Raw genomic sequence first — 25199 nt, forward strand, 5'->3', positions numbered from 1 at the left:
AAGGTTTAATATGGAATGTGCATTCCAGGTGTTGCTTCAAACATGCCTTGTCCATGCCTTGTAATTTAAAGTCAGAACATTTTATACAATTATTTTAAGTCTTTGTAACACTTTGTAGAGGACCTCAGAGGTAAAAGGAACTGAGTATTGGGGCACTGCTTTAAAAAAGGGACAGGTAGAATTCCTGCAGAGGACATCACAGTCAGCTGAATGACAGCTCGAGAGGCAATGCACATGTATCTGAATTTGTCAGAGCTTGTCCTTATGTTCTTACCAGATGGAGCAGAGATCCTCCTGAGGATATCACTGTGTTCAGGTCAGCCCCCTCCTTCAGCAGCCTCAGCACTGGAAAAAAATGCAAAGAGGGATGAATATATCTGCAAAATGAACACTTCATAAAATCTTAGGGACCCATTCTACACATACTGAGGAAATATGATGAATTGTTAGGATCTCTAAAGACACTGGAGTAACCTAGAGTGCTGCCTAGCGGTCTATAATTGCCTACATAGGCTCCAGCCTGGTAAGGCAGCATCCTGACTGAAATGGAATCTCGCAAGTAACTTCGAACGCCGCACGTAGATGAAAACAAATAGTAGATGAAGAATAGTTTGTTGTTAGCATGTTGCTAAGCACACTAACACTGTAATAACTATAATAACGATAACGTCACAGAGGAACAATATAGCTGGAATCACTTTCACAGTGATTTTTCCTAACGAATGAATGATAAAAAAATATTGACTGCCAATCAGAATTCACCGGACTTCAATAAGCTGAAGCATTTAAAGCAGCAGATGACTAAACAATAATAAACAGAATGCTAACGTTTGTTGTGGACGCTAATATTGATATCGTTATTGTTATCTTCATAGGTACTGTTATTGTAGTGAACGGGCCTTTACAGTCTTGGTCTGTTTTGACCTTAACCATCAGACTCTGTTGATAGCCACTAACTGAATCTCTGTGGCAGTGTCTAGTGCATATTGGCAGTTTCATCCCGTATTTCCCTCCGGCCTGAATTTAAGTGCACTACATGACACACGGCTAAGCCCCATTGAATTTAATTACTGAAGTACCTATCAGACACTTTATAATGATTCCCACCAAAATGCATCAAAAAGAGTGTTCCTTACATGGCATCTACTGTAAATGAGCACAGTACAGAAGGGAAGGGACTTCATGTTGATCCCGAAAATGATAATAGAATATAAATGATAAATTGTCAAGTCAAGTCAAGTCAAGTTTATTTGTATAGCGCTTTTCACAATACAGATTGTATCAAAGCAGCTTCACAGTATTAAATTAAAATAATACAACAAAGTTTGTTTTAAGAGGAATTTATTGATTGATAAAATTAAATTAAATATCCCCAAAATATCCCCAACTGAGCAAGCCAAAGGCAACAGTGGCAAGGAACCGAAAAACTCCATCAAGTGACCTAATGGTGTCCTAAAACTCCATCAGGTGACCTAATGGAGAAAAAAAACCTTGGGAGAACCCAGGCTCAGTCGGGGGCCAGTTCTCATCTGGCATTGGATAGAGGCCGGATTGTAGTTTGAACTGTAGGATTATATGAATGCCTGGCTGAAGAGATGCGACTTTAATCTAGTTTTAAACTGGGAGAGCGAGTCTGAGCAACGAACAGTATCAGGAAGACTATTCCAGAGTTTTGGAGCCAAATGTGAAAATGCTCTCCCTCCTTTGGTGGTTCAGGATATCCTAGGTATGACCAAAAGCCTTGAATTTAGTGATCTTAAAGAGCGCGATGGATTATAGGGCGATAGAAGATCCGTTAAATAGACTGGAGCTAAGCCGTTTAGGGCTTTATAAGTCAGTAGCAATACCTTGTAATTAATACGGAACTTTATAGGTAACCAATGCAGTGATGATAAAATCGGTGTTATATGATCATATTTTCTTGATCTCGTAAGAACTCTAGCGGCGGCATTTTGGACTAACTGTAGCTTGTTTATTGAGGATGCAGGACAACCAGCTAATAAAGCATTACAGTAATCCAGTCTCGAGGTCATGAATGCATGAACTAACTTTTCTGCATCAGAAACTGATAGCATATTACGTAGCTTAGCAATGTTTCTAAGGTGGAAAAAGGCTGTTTTTGTAACATATGAAATATGATTTTCAAAAGACAGGTTGCAATCGAGTATAACACCCAGGTCTTTTACTGTAGAGGATAAAGTAACAGGACATCCTATGATGTTAACCCCCTGAGGTCTACGGTATCGCCGGCGATACCAGCTCGCTTTTTTTTTTTATTAGTGTAAAAGAAACTCATAAATACTCTGTTGACTTTGATTTTCCATAGGAGTTTCATACATCAATCGATTCTGTTAAATGTGTATTATTTTTGTGTATACTCACAATAAAAACAAAGTGTTGTGCTTTTTGCCAAATAAAGAAAAATAAACACGAAGCGAGTTCTGCCTTCTCTCTGCCAGTGAAGTCCATTCTGAAACGCGTCCGAAAATTAACAATAACTCAGCGAATACTCAGTCAAACAGACATACAGGCACACAGGCATGAAGCTTGAATTATCTTCTTTTAAATGAAGTAATTTATATAAAAAGCTAATATTCTCATCTTGTGAAATCTGTATTAAAAGAGAGCGATTCCAGTCGAGCTCATCTCATCTCATTACGTTATAATCGGCCCCGCCCACGGAGAGCGCGTGCTATTCAAACGCAAATGGCTGAGGCAATCCTGTGAACGCCCCCATCAGCTCGAGAAAACACACAAGTTTATTTAGATCATTGTTTACACCGTCTTGCAGCGCTGTGAGGAATAATACTAATGGAAAATGTCCCTCAGAAGTGCGGGTATATCGAGGAGCGAGCTGAGGAATACTAGTAAGTTTTTTCCTTCTCACGTGAATTTCTTAACGTGGGTTTCTGTTTATGAATGAATGAACGGCACAGATGCGCGCTGTTTACCACAGCTGGCAAAGACAGTTTAAATTTAAATCGCGTGTGTGAATGAATGATGATGTTTTAGCAAACTGCATTGCTATACTGAGATAAGTAAACATCGACTGAATGTTGAAATAAAATGTAGGCTATTTGTATAAGCAACGTATTAAACTGCAAATTAACAATATGCCCTAATATTTCATGAAAACAACGTTACAGTCAGACGAAATATGAAAGACAACATTTTGTTGACTAGATTTGGGTACAGTTTTTACTGTAGAATATACTGCCACATCAAATAAGCTTTTGTTTAGCAATTTCTATATATAAAATACTATTTTTGTCAAAAATAAAGTCATCAACTAAGATGTTAGCTGTGCCAATGTTGGTTATATTCAAACTAATGAATACATAGATAAAATGTAGGCCTAATCATTTTTTTTACAAAGAAAGAGTACACTTGAAATATTGTTGAAATTGTAATTATTGTTGTAATTGTAACCATTTTAATAAAATAGCAAAACATATTTACAAGATAGATGTAAGCAAAATCTTAAATGGTCAATATAAGTCTTCTTCTAAATATATCTTTTGTCATTGCATTGTGGCTCAGTCACTGTGTCACACCTGAGTGAATGGCTAATTATGCAGAGTGGGTGTATTCTAAGGTGTAAACCACTCCTCGTTCACGCCCCCCTCGCATATTGGCTTTCCAAGCAAAACCTGTTTTACATCAATTTAAATCAATGTATGGTTTTATGTGAACGATAAAGCAAGACTATTTTCACATAATTTTGAAGAAAAAACTATAGGCGAGGACATCCATTAGTCAAAAGTCTTATTGCCACATATTTAGTATGTGTTTTGTGGCCTTATTTCAAAAACTTTAATTTTTAGTTTTTTCGATAACCACGCATAAACATTATTCTCTCAAAAATGAAAACATGTACATACATGTGGCTCACATATTATTGTAGTCCTGTTTGTGCTATATAGAGTGAATTTACACCTTTGCCATTAATATGTTTATAAGCAACTGAAAAAAGCACAAATGTCAGAGCATGTCAGAACACCCCCAGGGCCCAAAAAAACGCTCAGACTCCAGAGGGTTAAAGTTGTATTGTGCAAGGTTTTGTGGGCGGTTTTTTGTGCATAGACACTCATACAAATGTTGGTATATTCCTGAGGGATTTTTCAGCTCCATAACGTGACAACATACTACATACATCTGGAATTGTATCTCAAACATGCTCAGTGGGGAACAAATCTGCTTACACAGAGAAATGACAAAGGCTCATATCATCTCAGCCCAGGTTTAAATCACTAAAGAGTGAAGAAAAGACAGATGTGCGCACAAAAATGTTAGCATCAGCAGGTTAGCCTACTGAGGCTATCTGGCATGCACTCAGGCATATCGAAACGAATATCTATTCAACGGATCATTATGCCAGAAAGGAAGGCATTTTAAACAAACACACAAGGGGAAGAAGACAAAAACGTACTGCAAGAACGATAACCAAGAACAATGTGAATAACAATGATAGCTATATTAGCATCCACAACGCTAAGGATCATTCTGCTTATTATGACTTTAAAGAATCAAGCTTGACATAACTGCAGCATAAAGTCGGGTGGATTCTGATTGGCTATCCATGTTTGTATCGATCATCAGTTGGGAAAAATAAATAAATAAATAGTTCAGTGTTTTGTGTAACACCTTAGTTTGGGGACCAATTCTCACTATTAATATGTGCTTATTAGCTTGCATATTACTAGCATATTGGCTGATTATTAGTAGCCTACTTATAAAGCACATATTGATGCCTTATTATGATGGGGAGTAAATGCAATTTGGTTACACTTTATTTGAAGGTGTCCTTGGTAAAGTGTAATTACACAATTACATACTGTGTAATATCCATTAACAACACGGTTTAGTTTTAGTTGCTAGCAATTGCGTGTAATTTACTGTTATTACAATAGTAAATACATGTAACAGTCAACAAGGACACTGTTCTCCATTTCCTTGACAGCCTTGACTATGGTAAAAGTATATTGGCTGTGGCAAGCGTGTTCTTAAACGCTAGTGTGATGGATGGCTCAGAGGCTGAATGGGTGAATCTCAGAGATCACTCAGCAATCCCTATCAGGAAATTGAACACCGCTTTGGATTACACAGAGCTGCCAACACAGGAAAATAAAAATGAATGAAGATCCCAGAGAGGAAATGAGGCAGGGTGTAAGGCTTGTAAAGGACACTGTCTGATGTACGCCAAAGCAATTAAGGGCTATTCAGTCATAAAAGAGTTGCTATGCAGTGTGCCAGATTAGCTTGATGTAGCTAAGAAGCAAATTTTGTCAAGCACCATAACACAATGATGGCCGTCCATCTTAAATCACATGAACCTTCGCCACTGCAAAACATGCAATCAATGCTAATCACACAAGCCTGCCAGGCTCAAGTCTTGCCAGCTTCATTGGAAAGATAAGCTAAGACAGATAAATAAGTCTTAAACTAATAAATCTGTACCCAAGTGATTTCTGCAAGACACGCATGTGCTCGATTCACTACTTGCAGGACAGAGTGAAGGTTAACTACAATGCAACTATGAAATTATCGTTCTGGTTATACACCCTTACCGAAGCTTCAATATTATGACCCACACAGGAGTAGTTACTGCCTCAAACAGATGTGTTTGTGGATGACCCCTGATGATGAGTGTTTGGCTGGTTTATTCAGACTACCTATTTATGCATGAGAACATGCCCACTCTGAGTAGTGGTAGTGAAGTAGAGCAGTTCATGCTAATAATACAGTCTGCACTCGTTCATATTTATGAGGTGTTGTTATAGCAATCTGACTCAGCGATATGCGTTGCTGGCTTGTTTGTTAAACCCAATAACGCTGAATGCTGCAAAATCATCTATGTGACCTCCATTATGCTTTGCGCAACAAGAAGCCAACAAAAAAACCATCAGCTTTAAGCTAGGTGTACTACCCTCACGCCATTACTCAAACAATGCCCAGGAGAAAAAAGTTACAATTACGAAAAAACAAATACACTTACAACTACAATGAGCGAATACAATTACAGCTGAAATGGCTATTGATGGAATCATGTAGTGTGCGAAAATTGATTTGCTTTTAATACAGAAACATCAGTCCAATCAACTTAAATCAATGCTATTCACATAGAATCCAAGTTAGACACTCAGACCCATTATTAATCAACTTGGTCAATCTGCAGTCATTAGCAGTCAGGGAGCTTAATTCATTTCCCAAGTCTCTTTGCTCTAATGAGCACCAGAAAAGTCTCTCATCCCTAGGGCAAATTCTTCATCATGCTTCCATTACTCTTGGGTAGACGTTTTAACTTTCCCTGTTTGTTCACCGTTTTCCGGTTTTAGCTGCTAAAGGGATGGAAGAGGCCCTCCTTTAAAAAAAAACAATCAACATATTAATGCAACAATATTTATTATGTCCTCAGTACACCTACTTTTTGAAAAATTAGATGGTGTTCTGGTATTAAAGGGGATAGAAAAAAGAAAAAAAAACTCACAATTTGATATTTGATATATTTTATACTGTTATGGATATGCTAATTCACAAGATGCATATTCAATACAGAGCTGCTTCATTATACTATAAGGTTATGGTTTTGTTTAGGTTTAGTTGCTAATATTTATGCATCATTTATTGTTATTTCTATAGGAAGTAGACATAACAGTTAACAAAGACACTGTGACATCCCTTACCTTGGCAGCTGTGGCAGCATATGCAATAAAATAACTGCTTCATCGCTGACATGATAAAAGACATTGCAGGAGTTGTTTCCTACAATGGATTGTGAGAAAATATTCACCTCATTCAACGTTCTTCTTTACCACGTTACTACTACTTGTGAGAAACCGCTACAAAGAATTCAGTGCATGATTAAACTCTCTGGATGAATCAAGTTGAATTATATACTTTTTCATTTGACCAGTTAAGTCAATATATTCTCAAATCTGGCCTCGGTAGTTCTCATTCTAAACAGCTGACAGAAACACAAAATTAAGTAGCCCCTGATTCTGTCATCATTTTACTCATCCTGGCCTTGTAACTTTATTTCTTCTGTGGGACACAAAATGAGATGTTTACCAGTGTCACAAACTGCTCTGACACGAAGGTTAAGGATACAAATGCAGCTTTATTAGGGTAATCCAAAATCGTAATCCAAATAAGTAATCCAAATATCAAGGCAGACAGAGAGCTCAGGGACGACCTCCGTAGTCGTATCTAGACAGACAGTGAGAGTTCATGAGCAGAATCCACCACCTCATGCAAAAGTAGATCAGGTGCCGCTGCCTCGGAAGAAGCGTACACAGCCCAGACACATCCATGGCCATTGCCAGACTCGGATTCACTGGACATTAGGGTGATGTTAGGACCACTAAGATTTCAGCCACATGCACTGACATCAGTGGTGGGTCCGCCAAACTGGAAGCTGGTCTCAAACGCCTTAGTAGCTTCAGGTGCAGTGTCCATGATGGCTGAAGACTCTGGCGTGGCGTCCATGACGACTGGAGATTCTGGCATGGTGGCAATGATGGCTGATGGCTGAAGGCTCTGGCATGGCTGCCGTGTCGTGAAGAGGCTCTGGTGTGGCAGCCATGTCGTGAAGAGGCTCTGGACTTGGGACCACTGGACTGGGAAGCGCTGGGAGCACTGGACTAGCGATCACCAGACTTGGAAGCGCTGGATTCCTTTATGGGCCAAGCTCTGTGGCCATCGAAGCTTGATGCACAATGGATCCATATTCGCAAACTCTTCTGTCACAAACCGCTCTGACACGGAGGTTGAGGATCCAAATGCAGATGTATTTGGGTAATCCAAAATCAATCCAAATAACAGACTAGAGATCAAAATCAAAGGGCAAACAATACTAACCACAACTGAGTCCAAATCACAAACAGGGAAATCCAGGAAACCAGACAGAAGATCAAAACCATAAAGATAGATCTCAGAATTGCAGTGTGAAACTAAACAAGACTTTGCAATGAAAGAATAAAAGAACAGGGCAAGTTAACACTAGAACTCCCAAGGCGGTCATTTTGACCGTTTTTAAATTTTACAGTGTAATAACTTTGTTAAAATAAAATAAATGTGGCTGTAGGACTCTGACTTTTCCTAAATATGTGTATATTTTATTCTGACACTGTTATTTTATTTAAATCACAAAAAACTAAAAAGTTCTGACTATCTCTACCTAGAATGACCATGACGGTCATTTTGACCGCACGCATTATAGATATCATAAGTCCGTTACATTGCAAGTTTCGCAGAGGGACTTCATCCCACGACTGGCGAGCGAACTTCGCTCCGACCACATGGAATCAAAAGCCATACAACTGGAGGAACTGCAAACAAAATAAAACCAAGGAGACATGTGCCAAATTTCACAAAGTGTTGTGTGGGAGCTGCACACGAAAGGCGGTGTTTACCTGTGTGGACTGTGCGTAAGCGTCAATGATGCAGGGTGTTTGCGCCGTTCAAATGGGCAGTTAACCTGATTTTGCTCGTTAATATTTTTTGTTCACTGAAACTAATCGTTCTAAAGCAGTTCGTTTTCTTGTTTAGCTAATGTTCATGTTTTTTCTTAGCCTGTTTGTGTGTGTAAAGCTACTGTATTGTGCTGCATACATGTCCGTGAAAGTTTTTACAATGTATTCAAATATATCAGTGTTTTTGTTATTGTATATGTTATAAGTTATTGTATCATAAGATTTATTTTTATTGTACAAAGAAAATAAGAAAATATTTATCAATTAGGCTGGAAAATACATTTTCACATTCATTTGAATTAAGATTTTGTGTTTATTATTACCTATCATAACATTGTAGATCCATTTATTTTTTGATTTTGTATTGATTATTGACCTTATTACAAACAGGGCTGTACTAAACGATATGAAGCTTTGACGTTTCCTAACTCCTAACACCGTGAGTGCGGTGATTTTTTTTTTTTGACGCAAAATGTTCCTCAAATAGAGGCAGCACCTGTCGGGGCAATCTTTCTTTTGCGCTTGTTTTAAGGGCTATGACGACAGGAATTAAAAGCTTCATTGGAAAAGAGAAGGTTAACATGTACAATAGATATGACATGACGAAAATGACGTTCAGTACGGCCAAATGAACGTCAAAGTATGAACGGTCAGAATGACCGCTATGGTCATTCTAGTAGTTATGGAATTCCGGTAGTTCTAGTGTTAATGACACACAGCCGAACCTAATCAAAACATAATTAGTTCAGGCAATGGGATCTAGGAATTGAAGTTCATGAGTTAGTCGGGAGGAGTGGATGGTGGAGATTACGGGCACTCCAGCTGGTGGATGTAACAACCAGAATGTCAGAGCTGGTCTTTACAATTGAATGAAAGTGCTATTATTTCCAAAATGGGCTATTAGTCCAAATATGACTATATAGTGTAACCCATACAGAGAATTTGTCCTCTGCATTTAACCCATCTAAGTTATTGCACACACATTAAGAGCGGTGAGTAGTGAACACACACACTGCAAACCATGGACACACACACCCGGAGTAGTGGGCAGCCATTTGCTGTGGTGCCCAGGGAGCGATTGGGGGTTAGGTGCCTTGCTCAGTCGTGAAGGTGGAAGACAGCACTGTTCATTCACTCCCCCACCTACATTTTGGGTTACAAGTCTGACTCTCTAACTATGGCCACAACTTCCCCTAATAACAGTGACCCATACAACATGTGTGCTATATTCCAAGTCCTCTGAAGTAATACAGTTGCTTTCTGTGAAGAACAGGCCAAATTTTTAAACATTATTCACTGTATATTTTGCTTGATAGCTGTGGTCACCATTCAGAAAAGAACAGCTCTAAATAATTCACTTGGTGTTCTATAGAATAAAAAAACAGTCATACTGGCTTCAGATGGTATGTGTGTGAGTAAATGATGAGAATTTTCATTTGGGGGTGAACTGTCCCTTTAAGAATCTGTTTAGCAATTGCCATGAATGATACATTTAGCAATGATAGTGCTTAATGTTTGCATGAGCACTAGGGCTGGGCGATAATTCGATCTCGATACGGGATCGCGATAATATTCTGAACGATTTCGATAATATGCTTGGGACGTATTATTCGATATCACATGAAAAACTAAGCGCAACAGTATCTGCCGGCAGGGCACGCCTACTTCTCAGCGAGCACCGTGGCTACAGTAAACAGAAGGAGACTGAGAGAGAGGGAAAAAAGTTGTAAAAAGGATTAAAAAAAATGAGCGAAACTGAAGTTGAGGACAGCGAAAATAATGCCGAATGTGAAGGCGACATCACTACATAACTCGAGACCGAAGACATTGTTGAAAAAAAGGTAACACGACGTCAATTGTGTGGACGCGTGGTTTGGATATGGCAGACAACTGACAAGCTGAGCCATATAGCATTAATTATCACAGGCGATCCCGATCCGTGATAATTAATGCGATATGGCTCAGCTTGTCAGTTAACTACGTCTCTGTGTTGTAAATGCTGCTCCATCTGAAAGCAGGTGATGGCGATTTACTACTAATCAAGGAACCGGCTTTACTGACGAGATGTGCCTAATGTCATGCGATATATCGCCCAGCCCTTGGTTTACTATGTTTACATATTTGTGCAATTTTGGCTCAGATTTCATTCTACTTATAAAACAGTTCTAGAGATCTACCTTAATCTTACAGGTAGTATTTGTGCCAGGGCCATGTTTACTCTTTTTGTAGGCTACTTGAGATGTTCACTGTCCAGCCAAAGCAATTTGATGTGATAGTTGTCACAGCTGTTAGTTTATATACAATGTTTCAATAAGTAAAAGTTTGTATTATTGTATAAAGGGAGATGACTCATGTTTGCAATTACAAATGATGTGCACAACCTTTTATTTTTGTATTTTTCAATACCTGAAAAATACCTCCAAATACACTGCTCTCTTGACTATAAAGATTCATAAATGTGGGAGTGTAATGTGAATCCTTTGGCTGCATGAAGACCTTAACAAAAATATTTTGTGCTCATTATTGAAAGGCATATTCTTTAATTTTTTATGTTATTAAACTTTATTCTAAAGTTTCAGTGAATATCTTGTTTCTTCAAGCTTCAGGATGTCCCTTACACTGGCAGCATCTGCAAAAACTACATATCGTGATAAGAATCGAGATCGATCAATATGGAAAAACATATCGTGATAAAAAAAAATTCCATATCGCCCAGCCCTAATGAGCACAAGACTATAATTTACAAAATGGTCCACTTAACCATGGAGAAAATGAGTTAACTCTGTGTGGTCTTTAGAGGACAGAAATTCTGCTGACTGCAAAGAGAGAAAACAACCTGTCCATGTTAACATGGCACTATGGAGCCTGATGAGCACATCTGTTAGATGGTCCGGCTGCAGGCATTAGAGGAAACACCAGAGACCATCCGCCTGTGTGTCAGGCCTCTTTACTGACCGTGACCAAACAGAGGTCAGCAGACACAGTTAGCCCATAATGCGTCTTTGCACACTGGTTGGAAGCATGTTGTGCTACTGTACCTGATCAAGTCAGGGTGCATTATTACTGGTGGAACAAATTTTTACTCATTTGGGTCAAATCCACCATAAAGCCTAACATGCTGTTATCATTAATGGACGTATACAGGACTCAAATGGACCAGACACAGATGGTCTAATGTTCACACAAGCAATTCTGGAATGAAACTTGACCTCCTTGGAATTATCCGAACATTTCAACACTCCGGTTTATTTGGAATGTGCTCTGTTGGCACTTGCCTGATAAGGCTAATATGTGTTTTCCTCCGCTGGCTAATAATCTGCTGTATTTCCTATGACTTGATGCTGGGCGCAAGAGTGGGCGAAATTCAACCTGTCACGGGAAAATGGGAAAACAGCTGTTGGAACCATATGTGGCGTTTCCATGGAAACCAGGCATGGGGAAAGGAGAGGACGGGAGAGAGAAAGGCAAGATAGCAGGAGATGAGAAATTAAAAGATAAGGAATATGGATAACTGTTTTCTATTTGAATTTACTTACTGGCAAAGTTGAATTTTCAGCAGCTAGGCTATTACTTCAGTCTTCAATGTCACATGATCCTTTAGAAATCATTATAATATGCTGATTTGCTGCTCAAGAAATAATTATTCTTATTATAAATGGTAAAAACAGTTGTGCTGCTTAATATTTTTGTGGAAAGCATTATTTTTTTTCAGGATTTGATGAATAGAAAGTAGAAATTAATAGAAGAACTTCAACTTCCAAATCAACCACTGCACCAAAACAAGGGGTTTAAACTTTGCTTGATATGTGTGGCTTTAAAATAAATCGGAAAAACACATACATACACGTGCGTCTTTAGCATGGCCAATCAGCACGCAAGCCTGTGAAGACCCAGCCATTGAAATTCTACCACAGACTGTGAATCTGCCTCACATGACCATTTGTGATCAGATCATCTGAGATGGAGGCCAAAGAGAGAAAAGGGCAGTGAATAAGGGACTGGTTTACAGTCCTATTTGGCTCAGTGCATGTGGGGGTTGTTGGTCTGTGTATGGGTGTGAGTTTGAGAAATGGAGAACTTTGTCGCCAAGGATCTTTTGCCAGATAAATAAACCAACCCTTTAGAAAATTGCTTCTATTGTTCCTTGAACTTGAGTTAAATAATATCCACTGCTGAACTGTAATGAAGTGTATGAGTGTATATTGCATTACACACTACAGTGCATTATGTTCTGCAGCAGGATACAGGTGTCATCCATTAGCCATAATATAATAGGCAAGGGGAGCCAGCCGTCTAGGCAGTGTGGACGAGCCTAGACCATGTTAATGTATAACGCTAATAATAAGAAGTGCACACAACAAATTGATGTCTCTAGAGGTCTGAATTCAATCAGTGGCACCACAAACAGACATATTGAATCATTCAGATAGTGTATACAACCATTTGAAACACATTAGCTCAGCGCCAAAACCTAGTGAGCTGCATTGCTGTCTACAGTCTAGATAGGCAGCTGTCTTCTGAGACAGCAAACTGAAATTAAACCCAACAAGTAACATTCTACATGCTGTTCTGCTGTAGGCAGACACTTAACTCACAATTCATTTCAATTGAGTCTGGTGTTAGCATGTTGCTAAGCTAACAGTTCAGTACTCTTAGTAGGGCTGGGTATCGATTCAGATGTTACAATTCGATTCGATTTCGATTCGCAAGCTCTAATTCGATTCGATTTCGATTCTCGATTCTCGATTCGATTTTCGATTCGATTTTTCCAATTTCGATTCTAAATTAATTTCGATTCGACTCACTCAATGAATATTAAATACAAATATATTTATTAAAAAAAGAAAAAGAAAAGAAAAAAAAGTGAACAAGTTTTCAAGTGTTTAATTAATAAAAAGAAATTAAGAGCTACAAACCTGTATATTAAACTCTTTTTATTTTAGGTACACTTGGGTACATTAAAACAGAACCCAACTCTATATTTCAAATGCATACAATGAATAGACAGGATTTTGATGCAAGATGAAAAATTGATGCTGAAAATTGGACAAGTCAGAACAGTCGCATGTCTTGATCAAACAGGTTAACAATCCTCACATAAACCCACATATAAAAACGTTGCATATAATATAATATGTGCCCTTCCTGTCTAACAGCTAGGCCATACAGAAATTGAATAAAATTATCAAACAGTCTGTGTTGCATTAATTATAAATTATATATTGACTAATCAAAGTTACAAAAGTTCTTTATTCAAGAGCAGTGAGTGTTTTTCTCTGTTCTCTTTGTTCTTTGATTAACTTAAATGACAGAGATAATTAGTGGCTACAGTGTACTGTCCCTTTAAGACCAGCCGCTGTTGACAGAGACGCGGAACTCACACGCGGACTCATTCTCTCACGAGGCACAACTCTTCACGTTCGTCATAAGACTGCTCTTATGTTATAAAGATACTCGACAAAAATACATTTTGGCATAATTGTGTGTGTTCTTCGTTCAAGCGCGAAAGATAATTCTATTCTGTGCTGTCTTGTGCGCACGCACGATATCATCGCAAGTTTTTCTGTCACAGTCACGACAGCATTTTGGCAGCATTTTGGTCATATAGCCTAATTGCGTATAGGCTTGTCATAGCGATTGCGATATGATTAAACGTGCAGCACTAATTGAGGTTATTTTATGATTTAGATAAAACTACCATAAAATCTCACAGCATTAGCTATAAAATTGAGTTTGCAAGCCTATGAACAGTGGAGGAAAACTAATACATAAAGATGGAAAAAAATCGATTCTTGGCGTTTGAGAATCGATTTTGAATCGACCACATTTTAAAAAACGATTAATCGAAAAATCGATTTTTTTGCCCAGCCCTAACTCTTAGCATGCAAATATGTCACACAAATAGCACTTTTTATTTTATTATATATATATATATATATATATATATATATATATATATATATATATATATATATATATATAATTTTTTTTTTTTTTTTTTTTTACTGAAATGGTCTCAGACATGCTCTTTAAATGGATTCTCTTTCAAGGTCACACCTATTCCATATCCACCTCTCTGTCTTTTACTCATTTGTACCCCCACATTCCTCCATGTTCAACCATCAATGACAAGAGACTTCAGCCTTTCATCTCTTAAATTAATTGTCTTCTCCTCCAGAAAACAGCAAAGCAGGTTTCTCTTTATCTCTAAACCTGACAGAATTCCGTTGGGAGTTCCAGTCAAGCATAGATGCTTCATGTTTTTGAAATGGGCTTTGGAGGCCTGGGTATGTTTTTCTGATCAGGGGAGAGTTCAGTCCTCGACAATAAGAGGAGGAGGATTTGGGGCCAATGTTAAGGTTAAAATGAGCTCACTGGGGTGGAAAAAAAAGCATTCCAACTACTAAAGGAGCTGAAAATATTAATAATAAAATTAAAAAATTTTTTTTTAAAAAGTCATTGTATCCCATTTTGTCCTATGCCAGGCAAAATGGACTGTGCCTTGGATCAGCAGACACAGGCCAGTTTCGTACCTAACAGTGGTGGACGAAGCACACAAATCAAGTGATAGAGTAAAAGGACAGATATCCTTATAAAATATTATTCCAGTAAAAGTGTGAATACTTATTTTTAATTGTATTTGAATAAAAGTGCAAAAGTACTTACTACTTATAGGCCTGGTTTCACAGAAAGGGTTTAGATTAAGCCAAGATTAGACCTAGCTCATTTAGGACATTTAGTAGATTTAATAAACGTGCCTTTAAAAAAAAATTATAAATAAATAAAAAAACATTATTGGTGTGCATCTTGAGAAAAAACAATGCCAGTGTCAAGTCAAGTCACCTTCATTTATATAGCACTTTCAAAGCAGCTTTACAGTGATAATAGGAAATGAAAGTACCGGAGATTGTTTTGGCTTTACAGCAGCTCTAGAATAAAGTTATTGTCCAGCTTAAAGCTGCAGTCCGTAACTTTTTTGGGTAAAAAAGTATCCAAAACAAATTGAGCAAGTTCATAACCAGCCAGTGTTCAAAACTCTCTGCTTGCCTTAGCTCGATTCAAAATGGTAAGCTTGTAATAATGTTTTTAATTCCAGTTGTACTGGTGGATTTCCGCGGGATATCCGAGCATGTCTTTGCGTCATTACGTCACATCTGTACACATAAAGAAGGTGTCTCAGCTAGTAGGCTATATTGCGTGTGAGGATGTTGGAGGTGGAGATTTATAGCCTTATCTCACAGCACTTGATATAAAATAAACTTAGCAATATGATGGAGGATACAGAAAGGTTCAAACGACAATCACCAGTGACAACTGGAGATTCACCCATTGTAAAATGCAAAGGACTTCGAGTGGCTACAGAAAAAAATAAAAAGACTGCAACCGGGCCCATGCGAAAACAAGAATAAATATCGGAAGGGCTTTTGAAAGGTAAAAATTTGATTATATTCCAATTATATTTTAAATATGCATCTGATTACAGATACGCGTGTTTGTATTTCAAAGAGAACCAGTTCTGAGGAACATTCATTTGTTGGTATGACAATTAGAAATTAGACTGCACAGAAATGGAAACTGAACTACAGGTAGCCCTAATACACATTACATGTAGTCACGCAATGCTGATGTTGTTAACATTAACAATTGAGAAAGTATCATTTGAACAGTTTGACGTGATATGATAAGCGATCGTTAGATTTAATCAGCGCAATTTACTGCAATGCTTTTTTTTCCCTCAGTTGGTCAGAACAAAAGTGGATGTTACTTACTTGTTCAGATGACATTTTTCGGTGAAAATTCTTATGTTGGTCATACTTCCAAAAAGTAGAATCTGTGATTGCGAATGACAGTATCCACACCGGCGCGGTGACTGACAACCGAACATTCTCCTCAAAAAATGTTATTCATCTGTGCTGTGCTGTGCCGTGCCATGGCACAACCCACTTAAAGTTGATAAAACAACGGATAACTGCAATTGCAGATTTCAAACAGAGAGGGCGACAAAGAGGAAAAGCTACAGACTGCAGATTTAAGTTAGTTTTGATTGATTCACTTCTGTCGCAATGGTCATTAGTTATTAACGTAGGGGCCACAAAACAGTTCTAACAGAAAACAGAATATGTGTGCAGGCGTGTAGTGTTTCTTTACAAATTGACCACAACAAATGACGTGTCTGGCCTTAATTTATAATACAGAATTTATCGCTTCCGCATAGCCATGTGAACTGGAATTATTTTGACAACGTTTTATCTGTGCAGAGGTAAAGAGAAAGGAATTATTTTGACAACGTTTTATCTGTGCAGAGGTAAAGAGAAAGGAAAGGTACCAGTGCCATTTTCAGATATGTCAGTGCAAGTTGCTTTCAGTAAAAACGGCTCAAACATGCATTTTAGTCTGGGACTAGGCTACCAAGAAAGATGCAGACATTTAATAGGCTATGCACTGATCTGCAAATAAGCAATCGTTTTTATTCTAAAACTTAGTATAGGCCTACACCACAAAAACATTGAACTTCAATATATCAAAATATAAGTTTAAGTTACTGATATTTAATTGTGCAAACAAGTGAAATAATATGCCATGAAGTATCTTGAAAATTAAGAAAAATTTTTTTTTTATAAAACTCAAAGGTTGAGTCGCTTATAACTTGCATTTGAAAAAGCAACACGAGTCAAACATCTTTCCAAACATGAGAAGAATTTATGAACCTCTTGTCCAACAAAAGACAACATTTAATAACATGCTTTAACTCCAAACTCACTTCATAACGACAGCTGAGCATCCTTCTGTGAGATGATGTGGCTTCTTACACAGAATAAGGCAGTCGTGTGTTTAGAAGTCATGTTTAATCAAAGTGTTTCAATCTTCTGTTTATTCAGCTACAGCGATGATGCCCATAGGGATTTCCTGGAATGATGTGCGTTATCGTACTTCTGCGGCGGGGCATTGTTGGCGTGTCTGCGTGAGAGCGCCCTCTGGCTCTCAGATGAAGCAGCATTTACTACTGATCAGTCATGCTGCACTGACAAGCTGCACATAAAATAATTGCAACCTTTGCCAAATCGCATGCGGTTTCATTGCGATTAATTGTGCAGCCATAAAACCTGACAGCAAGGCTAAAGTTTATAGGTCCCTTTAAATAAGGTCTTGATCATTTGAGTTTGAGTGGCACATTTCAGCTCTGATTGTTTTGTAAATCTGTCACAATTTAATAGAGCTTTGAGTATTATTTATTTATGTATTTATTTATTATTATTATTTTTATTTAATTTTTTTTGTCAGGTCCATTACAGTTTTTATCTACTTAAAACTATATTGGACTTGACAGAAAAAAAAAAATGTACCAACATCCTTCAATAAAAATATGGACATTGGTTTGATTGATTTTAATAGACATACTGTACATGTATCTGCAATGACAGTTACAATTGTCAATCCTCAAAGGAAATATGTCAAAAAAAATTGAGAAGTAAGAATTCACCTAGTTACAAACAAACTTAAAAAGTGTTTTTTCTAAGAGCTTGCATAGCTCATTCACCCTGCTAGAGATTCATTCCTCAGCATGGACAAAATCAGACATCGAATTAAACACTAGTGGGTCTGAAAAAGAGGAGAGATCAAATTGTACTCTCTCAGTATTGAAGTTGAACTTTCTATCTTCATCTGTGTTATTTCTTGCTAATTTCCGTCCCGTCACACAAAGCAAATGGCGCATTGCAGGAATGCCATTAGCACTGAATCACAGTGAGCTGTGAGGGGCTTGTAAACACTCATTCGCTCACTCCCAGATCTGTGTCATTATTCCATTATCCTGACAGCCATTTTATGTTTCCTCTGCAAACCACCTGCCAAAATACATGATCATGATAGGTTACATCATTCCACCAAATTCCAAGGGCTTTCAAAAGTAGGACACAGCACTTCAATCCTAATCCTTGTGTAAAATGACTTCATAGTCTCTTGAGGTTCAGGGAATCATTACCATGGGACATTTCTGATGAGATGTTTCTGACCTCTTGGTCTTTCAGAATAATTGGCACTGTAGTTTGTGGTCATTTTTAATTTGCATTGGAGAGATGAAACGATGATTTAGTGGCATTTACTGGGACCCTGAGGCACAGTGTGGTGAAAGGAATGATGCCCGCCCATATACAGTCTTTAAAAGAACTGCTGGGTATTTTTTTTTATGGATAAAGATGTCCTTGTGACTGACTGGTATTTACATCTCAGCTGTACACCATTTTGATGGACATTCCTAGAGATTTTTAATAATCAAATTTCTTGTGAGACCTTGATCACAAGTAAGATTTGGTAAAGTTCGTAGTAGACTTAGGGTAAATATGGGTAAATTGTAACTACACTCAAATCAATGGGGCTCTATAGAACAATTGGGTTCTTGACTCAATTTTAAAGAACACTTTATGCCAAAAAGGTTCTATATAAGAGAAATGTCTTAAATCATCATACATTTAAGTGATAAAGTATGTTTATGATCGGTTTATTTCATAAAATGTATTCAAAATAAATGATTTAAAAATAAACAAATTAAAAATAAATCTATAAAATGACCCCATGATGGGAACCTCTAAAAGTTTATATATAGAATATTTTCTTCTAAGAGAGTATTAAAGTGGGATACTTAAACTTAAATAATCTTTATAATTATGTGTATATGTCTCCACTACTAACGAAAATCAGCAATTACTCCATCCTAAACTAGTATGGGCTGAAACAAAAGAGCTTCTTGCTTTCTGACATCTTTTCATGCCACATTTGGACTGCAATGATAAGAAACACTATGGTGAGTCAAAAGGCAAAACCTTATAAAACAACCCATGTTAAGGTTATAAAAATAAAACCTGATAGTTAGTAATTGTGATATAATTAAATAGGAGATACCATAGTGAAATGCAATGTCCATCAGTGATGTACAATAGTATTGATGTAGATTCATACCGGTGCGATTCTACATCAATAATTGCAAAAGGCTACAAATAGTCACTACTGCTTATATTAAGGAAGCAACACAAAGTATTATTATTACTGTAAAAATGTTGTTTCAACTCAAATTTCCAAGTTGTAACTTGACTAAACAATTTTAAGGCAGCACAAACACTTTTTAAGTTGAAACTTTTTATTTTTATGTTATAGTAGTATACTGCTATAAAATAATCTATAACCTGCAAGTAAATATCGGTTATGTAGCTTCTTTATAACAGTACTAAGGAGAAAAAAAAAATTCCCTACAAAAAGAAAACTTTAACTGAAATTGTGCACAAATGCCATTTCTCAGCAATGGCTGAGAAAATTTTAATAACCGTATCATATCCTTGGTGTAAAATAAAATAGATTTTGTTTTTGTTTTTTGAAATTATGTATAAAACATGTTTTTTTTTGTGTTATACAGTTTAAATTATTCGCTTTCTAATATTACTTAGGTCTTTGGTTTTTAAAACAAAAAGCATTTTCTCAGTATCTTATAAGATTTACAAGTTAATAAAATGATATGTGTGGCTGTTCTTAAATGCAGACACGAAAGACAAGTTGCTGATTTTGCAGGTTCAGATCGAGAGGAATCCAGCAAGATTTACTGCAGGTGAGTTAACAGAGGTGCTTAAGTCATTATCAGGTTCCTAAACACATGGTACCAAAAATGTCTGTGCGTCTAAGTAGCGGTGCAGATTTACTGTAATATACATTTTTTGGGCATAAGACAAAGAAAACAAAAACAAAGATGACGATGATGACGACAACAACAAATATGAAGACATTGATGAAGACTAAGAAGAAAATAAGTACAGATACAATAGGGTTCCATCACCTTTGGTGCTTGGACCGCTAAAAGGAGACAAACAACCTGTAGTAGCTTTGGCTTTTCCGAGGTGTAAAAATGTATTCATGTTTGTGAATCTCATAAGGTTTATCAAACTGACACGGAGAATAACATTCAATACCAGCCCAATAACAGGCCAAGTCATATATACAGAATACAGTTTCCATCAGCATTCAGAAACTGCACATAAACCAATCCAACTGGAATTGATTTCATTGTTCTATATTCCGAGAGACCATATGCTGCTCCCACTCTCATACGAGGCTGATCACGTTAAGACAATGAGCCTGGAGGACCTCTAATAAGAAACACACATCCACAGGTGCATGCACACAATATAAAAGATAATATTTAGAATTCAAACTGATATTGGAACCACCCAGTAGAGCCCAAATGTTTATTTATGCCTTTTATTATGCATAGAGATATGTGCTGGGTGTTTGCTTACTAATCCAAATCAAAAAAGCCCACCATGAAGTCTCTAAGATATTCTGATCGCTAGCTATGAAGTCTTCTTCCAGGTTTTAGGTCAGAAGTTGAGTAAAAACAAGTTCGAAGTCAGAAGCAAAAACCATGAACACACTGGAGAGCTGCTTTACAATAAAAATAGCCACAAGATTTGATCTGTCTAATGCTTAAAGTTTAAGTAAGGGATTTGAACAAACCCCCAACCAAAGTATTAAAAGTGAGCAAGTGTTCCTAGCTAATCCTCTACTAGAGGAAGAAACAACATTGACAAGTTTTAATGGCATAAACTAACACACACCCACATGCTAAAAGAGTAAAGACTGTGGGTCTGCATTTCTATCAGAGATTCATTAACGTCTAACCCTGAGCTGATGTCACAACAATGTGATGCTTCAGTTCACTGTTGAGAAGCCATGTTGAACGGCATGGGTGATAGCGGATGAGAGGCAGAGTGTGTAATCTAATTGTGTCTCGGTATTCACGGGTGTGTGATCCCCATCTCGCTCACGCCTCAGTGCTTGTCGCCGCATAAATGCAGAGTATCACATCTGCAACTGAGGAGGTGCCTCTCAAGAGCTCAATGACATATGCATATTTGTGTGTGCATGATCTCAGTTTCAGTCAGTCTCCAGGGCTCAGATCTGACCGAGTAAAATGTTAGAACACAGACCATCAACCCTCATTTGTGTGCAATGCTAAGAATCAATTCATGCAGGAAAAATCAATTACATCACTCTATTCAGTCATTCAAATTCACATAGAAAAAACAAAAAAAACAAAGAGAATACTAATGAAATCCCCTCATAAGCCAAATATGTTTGTAACATGCAAAATATTACACTTTGCCACAGGGGTATAACACCCACCAGTGATACATTGCTTCAAAATGTGCCCCTTTTTCCATGCTGACCTCTGGAACATCCCTACACTACGGATTATGTGGTATTTACACATTTTGACTGACTTTTAAAATGATTAAAGTTGGGGGCGATGAGGAACATTGCTGATAGTGTTCCCAGGGTTCCTCTGGGATATCTTCAGCCTGAGGCTAACACATTCCCTGCATATAAATCCAGCATGCTGAAACTCCCGTCAGCATTATCACACATACAAGGTGTGCATTCCTGTAAAACATACATCCAAAATTGGGCCAATGGAAAGCGTCTGCACATGTATGCTATTCGTGTTGAGTGACGCTTGCTGGCAGTTCTCATCAAGTTACTGTGACCATGATAGGGGTGTAGATTATGTGGTTAAACATCTGGGTCAGTAACTAAAAAAGTCCCACAAGAGGCAAATCAATAGATCACCACCAATGAGTCACCACCATTTAGCTTCCAACTAATTTTTCAGTCTTTACATAAAATCTACAAATTGGAAAGTTTGAGTTAGAATAGATTGCAAGAGCAAGAGTATAAGCACAACGAGGCAGTAATAGCGACTACACTCGAGATGGGGGAGGAGAGAGAGTGAGCAAGGGGGGGATTTGAAGAAAGACTGTAGAAAGAGAGATGGCTGAGAGACATTACAAAAGAGAAAAGGTCAGAGGAATATCACAGAAGCGGGAAGGTCTAAAAATGAAAGCCAAGGTTGCGTCGTTTCTGCTCCGCATGGGAGTAACATTGGTTTTGAGTATGTACTGATGGTAACTAACAACAAACTTTTGCTTGTATATACGTGTGTACTCTGTTCATTTTTTGTTCTTCCTCGTTGTTCATTCGTAATCTTTACTCAATTTTTTTCGCATAGCTTTATTTTGCTATGATTCTCAGAAATCTCTTACTGCACCGTTAAGCTTTTTTTGTACACCAGTCTTATTTGAATAAAAAAAAAAAAAGCATTCTAATCTATTTTTATGGTATAGACTATTCAGTTTACCCTGCCATCACATCACAAAATAACTATAGATGCCACTTTATGTGGCTGTTAGATGGTCATTGTCTTAGCAATGTAATGTGCAATGAGGACTTCATTTCGATCAATGTTCAAAATAAAGGTTCTTTACTGGTATATGATTCCATGAAGAACCTTTAACATCCATGGAACCCTTCAGTTGCACAAAAGGTTTATGTACAGTGGGGAAATGTTTTAGATTATTAAAATGCTCTTTACACTATGAAAAAAAAAATGGATCACTGATACCTCTTTTCCACCAGAATGTTTCGTGTTCCGGAGTAGGGGTGTAAATATTAATCGATTGGTATCGATGCATCGATTATACAGCCGACGATTCGATGCATCGATGCGTCCGCAAGAGTATCGATTAATGTGTTTATTTTGCCGCCTGTCTGTTCGCCTGTCTATTTTCAGCATCCGCGCCGACATATGCGTACAGCCTACTCCTAAGCTGCGGGTGGCGCTAACCTCATTATTGTCTTCTACTTCACACCGCTTCATACGCGTTACTTACGTTTCACAGTCTATCTATGTTCACACACATTGTTGAGTCTGACTTTCAAGAGTGATGGAACCGTCAGAGCGAGCTGGCAATGAAAGTGAAATGTTACACACTCCAGTCGGCGTTAGGGTGACCAGACGTCCCGAAAAATTCGGGACAGTCCCGAAATCTAAACTGTTGTCCCGAATCCCGAATCTGGCCCTAATTGTCCCGAAAATTATACTAAAGCAAAATCTTGAGTAGTTATTGTCTGATAAACATTAAAAACTGTCTGCGGAGGTTGAGGCCGGCGACACACTGGCTGCGTGGCGTGTCCGTTTTTATTTTGGCTCCCCTGTTAACAGGTTAACTCGTCCGTTAAGCTTGCACACTGCCTGCGTGACACGCGCGTCTCAGGCGCGCCTCGAGCCGCGCGGAAAACGCGAGCATGCTAGAAATAGAACCGACGCCTATTTTTCACGCGACACCGACACGCAAGGCAAAATAGAATAGGAAAAGATGTTTGTATGTCATTTTGACATGAAAACATATTAATAAATGACATTTTGATGTTTGAAAGTTTAAGTTTTTACATAAATGCAGATATAAATGTAATAATAACAAAAATGATCGATTTTCATTATCTTTTATTATAGGCTACGCAGTCTAATATCATAGAAGCTCCCCATCCTGTCACCCCAGACCCATACACCCCCCCCCCCCCCCCCCGTCCCGAATTTCAGCCAATCTCATCTGGTCACCCTAGTCGGCGTCAAGTCATGTGTGTGGAAGTATTTTGGCTTCAGGAAAACAGATGGAGCAGTGGTAAGAGATGTTGCCATTTGCAAAGAGAAAGACTGTCAGTGTGAGATAAGATACAGCGGCAATACGTAGAATCTATCCGCACACCTGAAAAGGCGCCATGGTATTGATGGCGAGTGTAAAGAAAGAACACAGGCTTCCACGCCCGCCACATCACTGAAAACGTTTTTTTCACTGACACTGACAACCTGTGAATAGAATACTGTTTCTGTATTCTCAATAAAAGGCAAATTATTTATTATTTTTGTTGATTTATTTGAAACTTAATAGACATCATGTAAAAATATCTAGTATTGAATCGTATCGCGGGGAATTCTGAAGTATCGAAAATAATCGAATCGTTGGCTTAAGAAATCGGTATCGTATCAAATCATCATGAAGGCTCCAATTTACACCCTTATTCCGGAGCGAGAGCCTTTTTCACACTGCTGTGTGTTTCCACAGACTTGACCACGTGTTTCCACAGATTTGAGGAACGAAAAATTATTTAAAGCTGCTACATGTTTATCTGACTATAACCAATCTAAAAATCAAACAGTGGGCGTCACATTACCTGGAGTGATACTAGCATACCGGGAGCTCGCATAATTTCCCAGTACACTCCTGTCGTTTTTGGAAATTTTTAGAAAATGAATCCATTGATTCACTCGATCTCTCGCATGCTGGGTCTCTCTTGTGTGCACAATTTTACATATTTAGATGAATATCTAAATGCAATGAAGTGCAATGTTATTACATTTCTCAACGAGACTGCCACGTTCATGTTGAAGGATTTTAGAAGTGCATTTGTCTGTGCACAGGCATTATCTTGATTCACTGAATGAACCAGACAGTCTCTGTCAACCGCTCTCATTGTACGGAGAAGCCAAGCAACACTGACGCCTTTAACCAAAACACAGGCACAGAGCCATGAGAAATCAATATTCTGAGTCACTGACTGGTCAAAAGGCGTTTGCACAGGACGCTGATCACGTTTGGATGAGTGATCAGAACAAAAGCTAAAGTCATTGCCAATTTGGTAATTAGTGTTTAGTAGGTGGGCTAACGTTGCCATTCATCTTCAGCCAAAGGTGCCATGTTTCCAACAGGCGTTGCCACAGGAACACCAGCTGGTGCCGTGGACCAGCTGAACCAGGCTGACAGCCAATAAGGCAGATGCACACGGTGACCTGCAAAGGCTGCTGGGATATCTGACACAGATTTACCAAGACAGCTGGGAAAATGGTTG

General features: G+C 38.0%; 1 protein-coding gene and 1 long non-coding RNA gene across 7 annotated transcripts in view; one reads left to right on the top strand and one right to left on the bottom strand.

Annotated features, from left to right (window-relative positions):
• The window catches only part of myo16 (myosin XVI), a 236169-nt gene that overhangs the window by 141194 nt on the left and 69776 nt on the right, over positions 1-25199 (bottom strand). For all 6 annotated transcript variants that reach the window (XM_082175792.1, XM_082175791.1, XM_082175790.1 and 3 more), the window contains exon 3: positions 275-345. In XM_082175792.1, coding sequence (XP_082031918.1) covers positions 275-345 — 71 coding nt within the window. The remainder of the gene's footprint in view (positions 1-274; positions 346-25199) is intronic.
• LOC309503198 overlaps positions 1-25199 on the top strand; it is a 419995-nt gene that overhangs the window by 17048 nt on the left and 377748 nt on the right. The gene's annotated exons all lie outside the window — the stretch shown is intronic.

The sequence above is a fragment of the Leuciscus leuciscus genome (genome assembly GCF_965113295.1).
Source record: "Leuciscus leuciscus genome assembly, chromosome: 7".
In the NCBI taxonomy this organism is placed as follows: domain Eukaryota; kingdom Metazoa; phylum Chordata; class Actinopteri; order Cypriniformes; family Leuciscidae; genus Leuciscus; species Leuciscus leuciscus.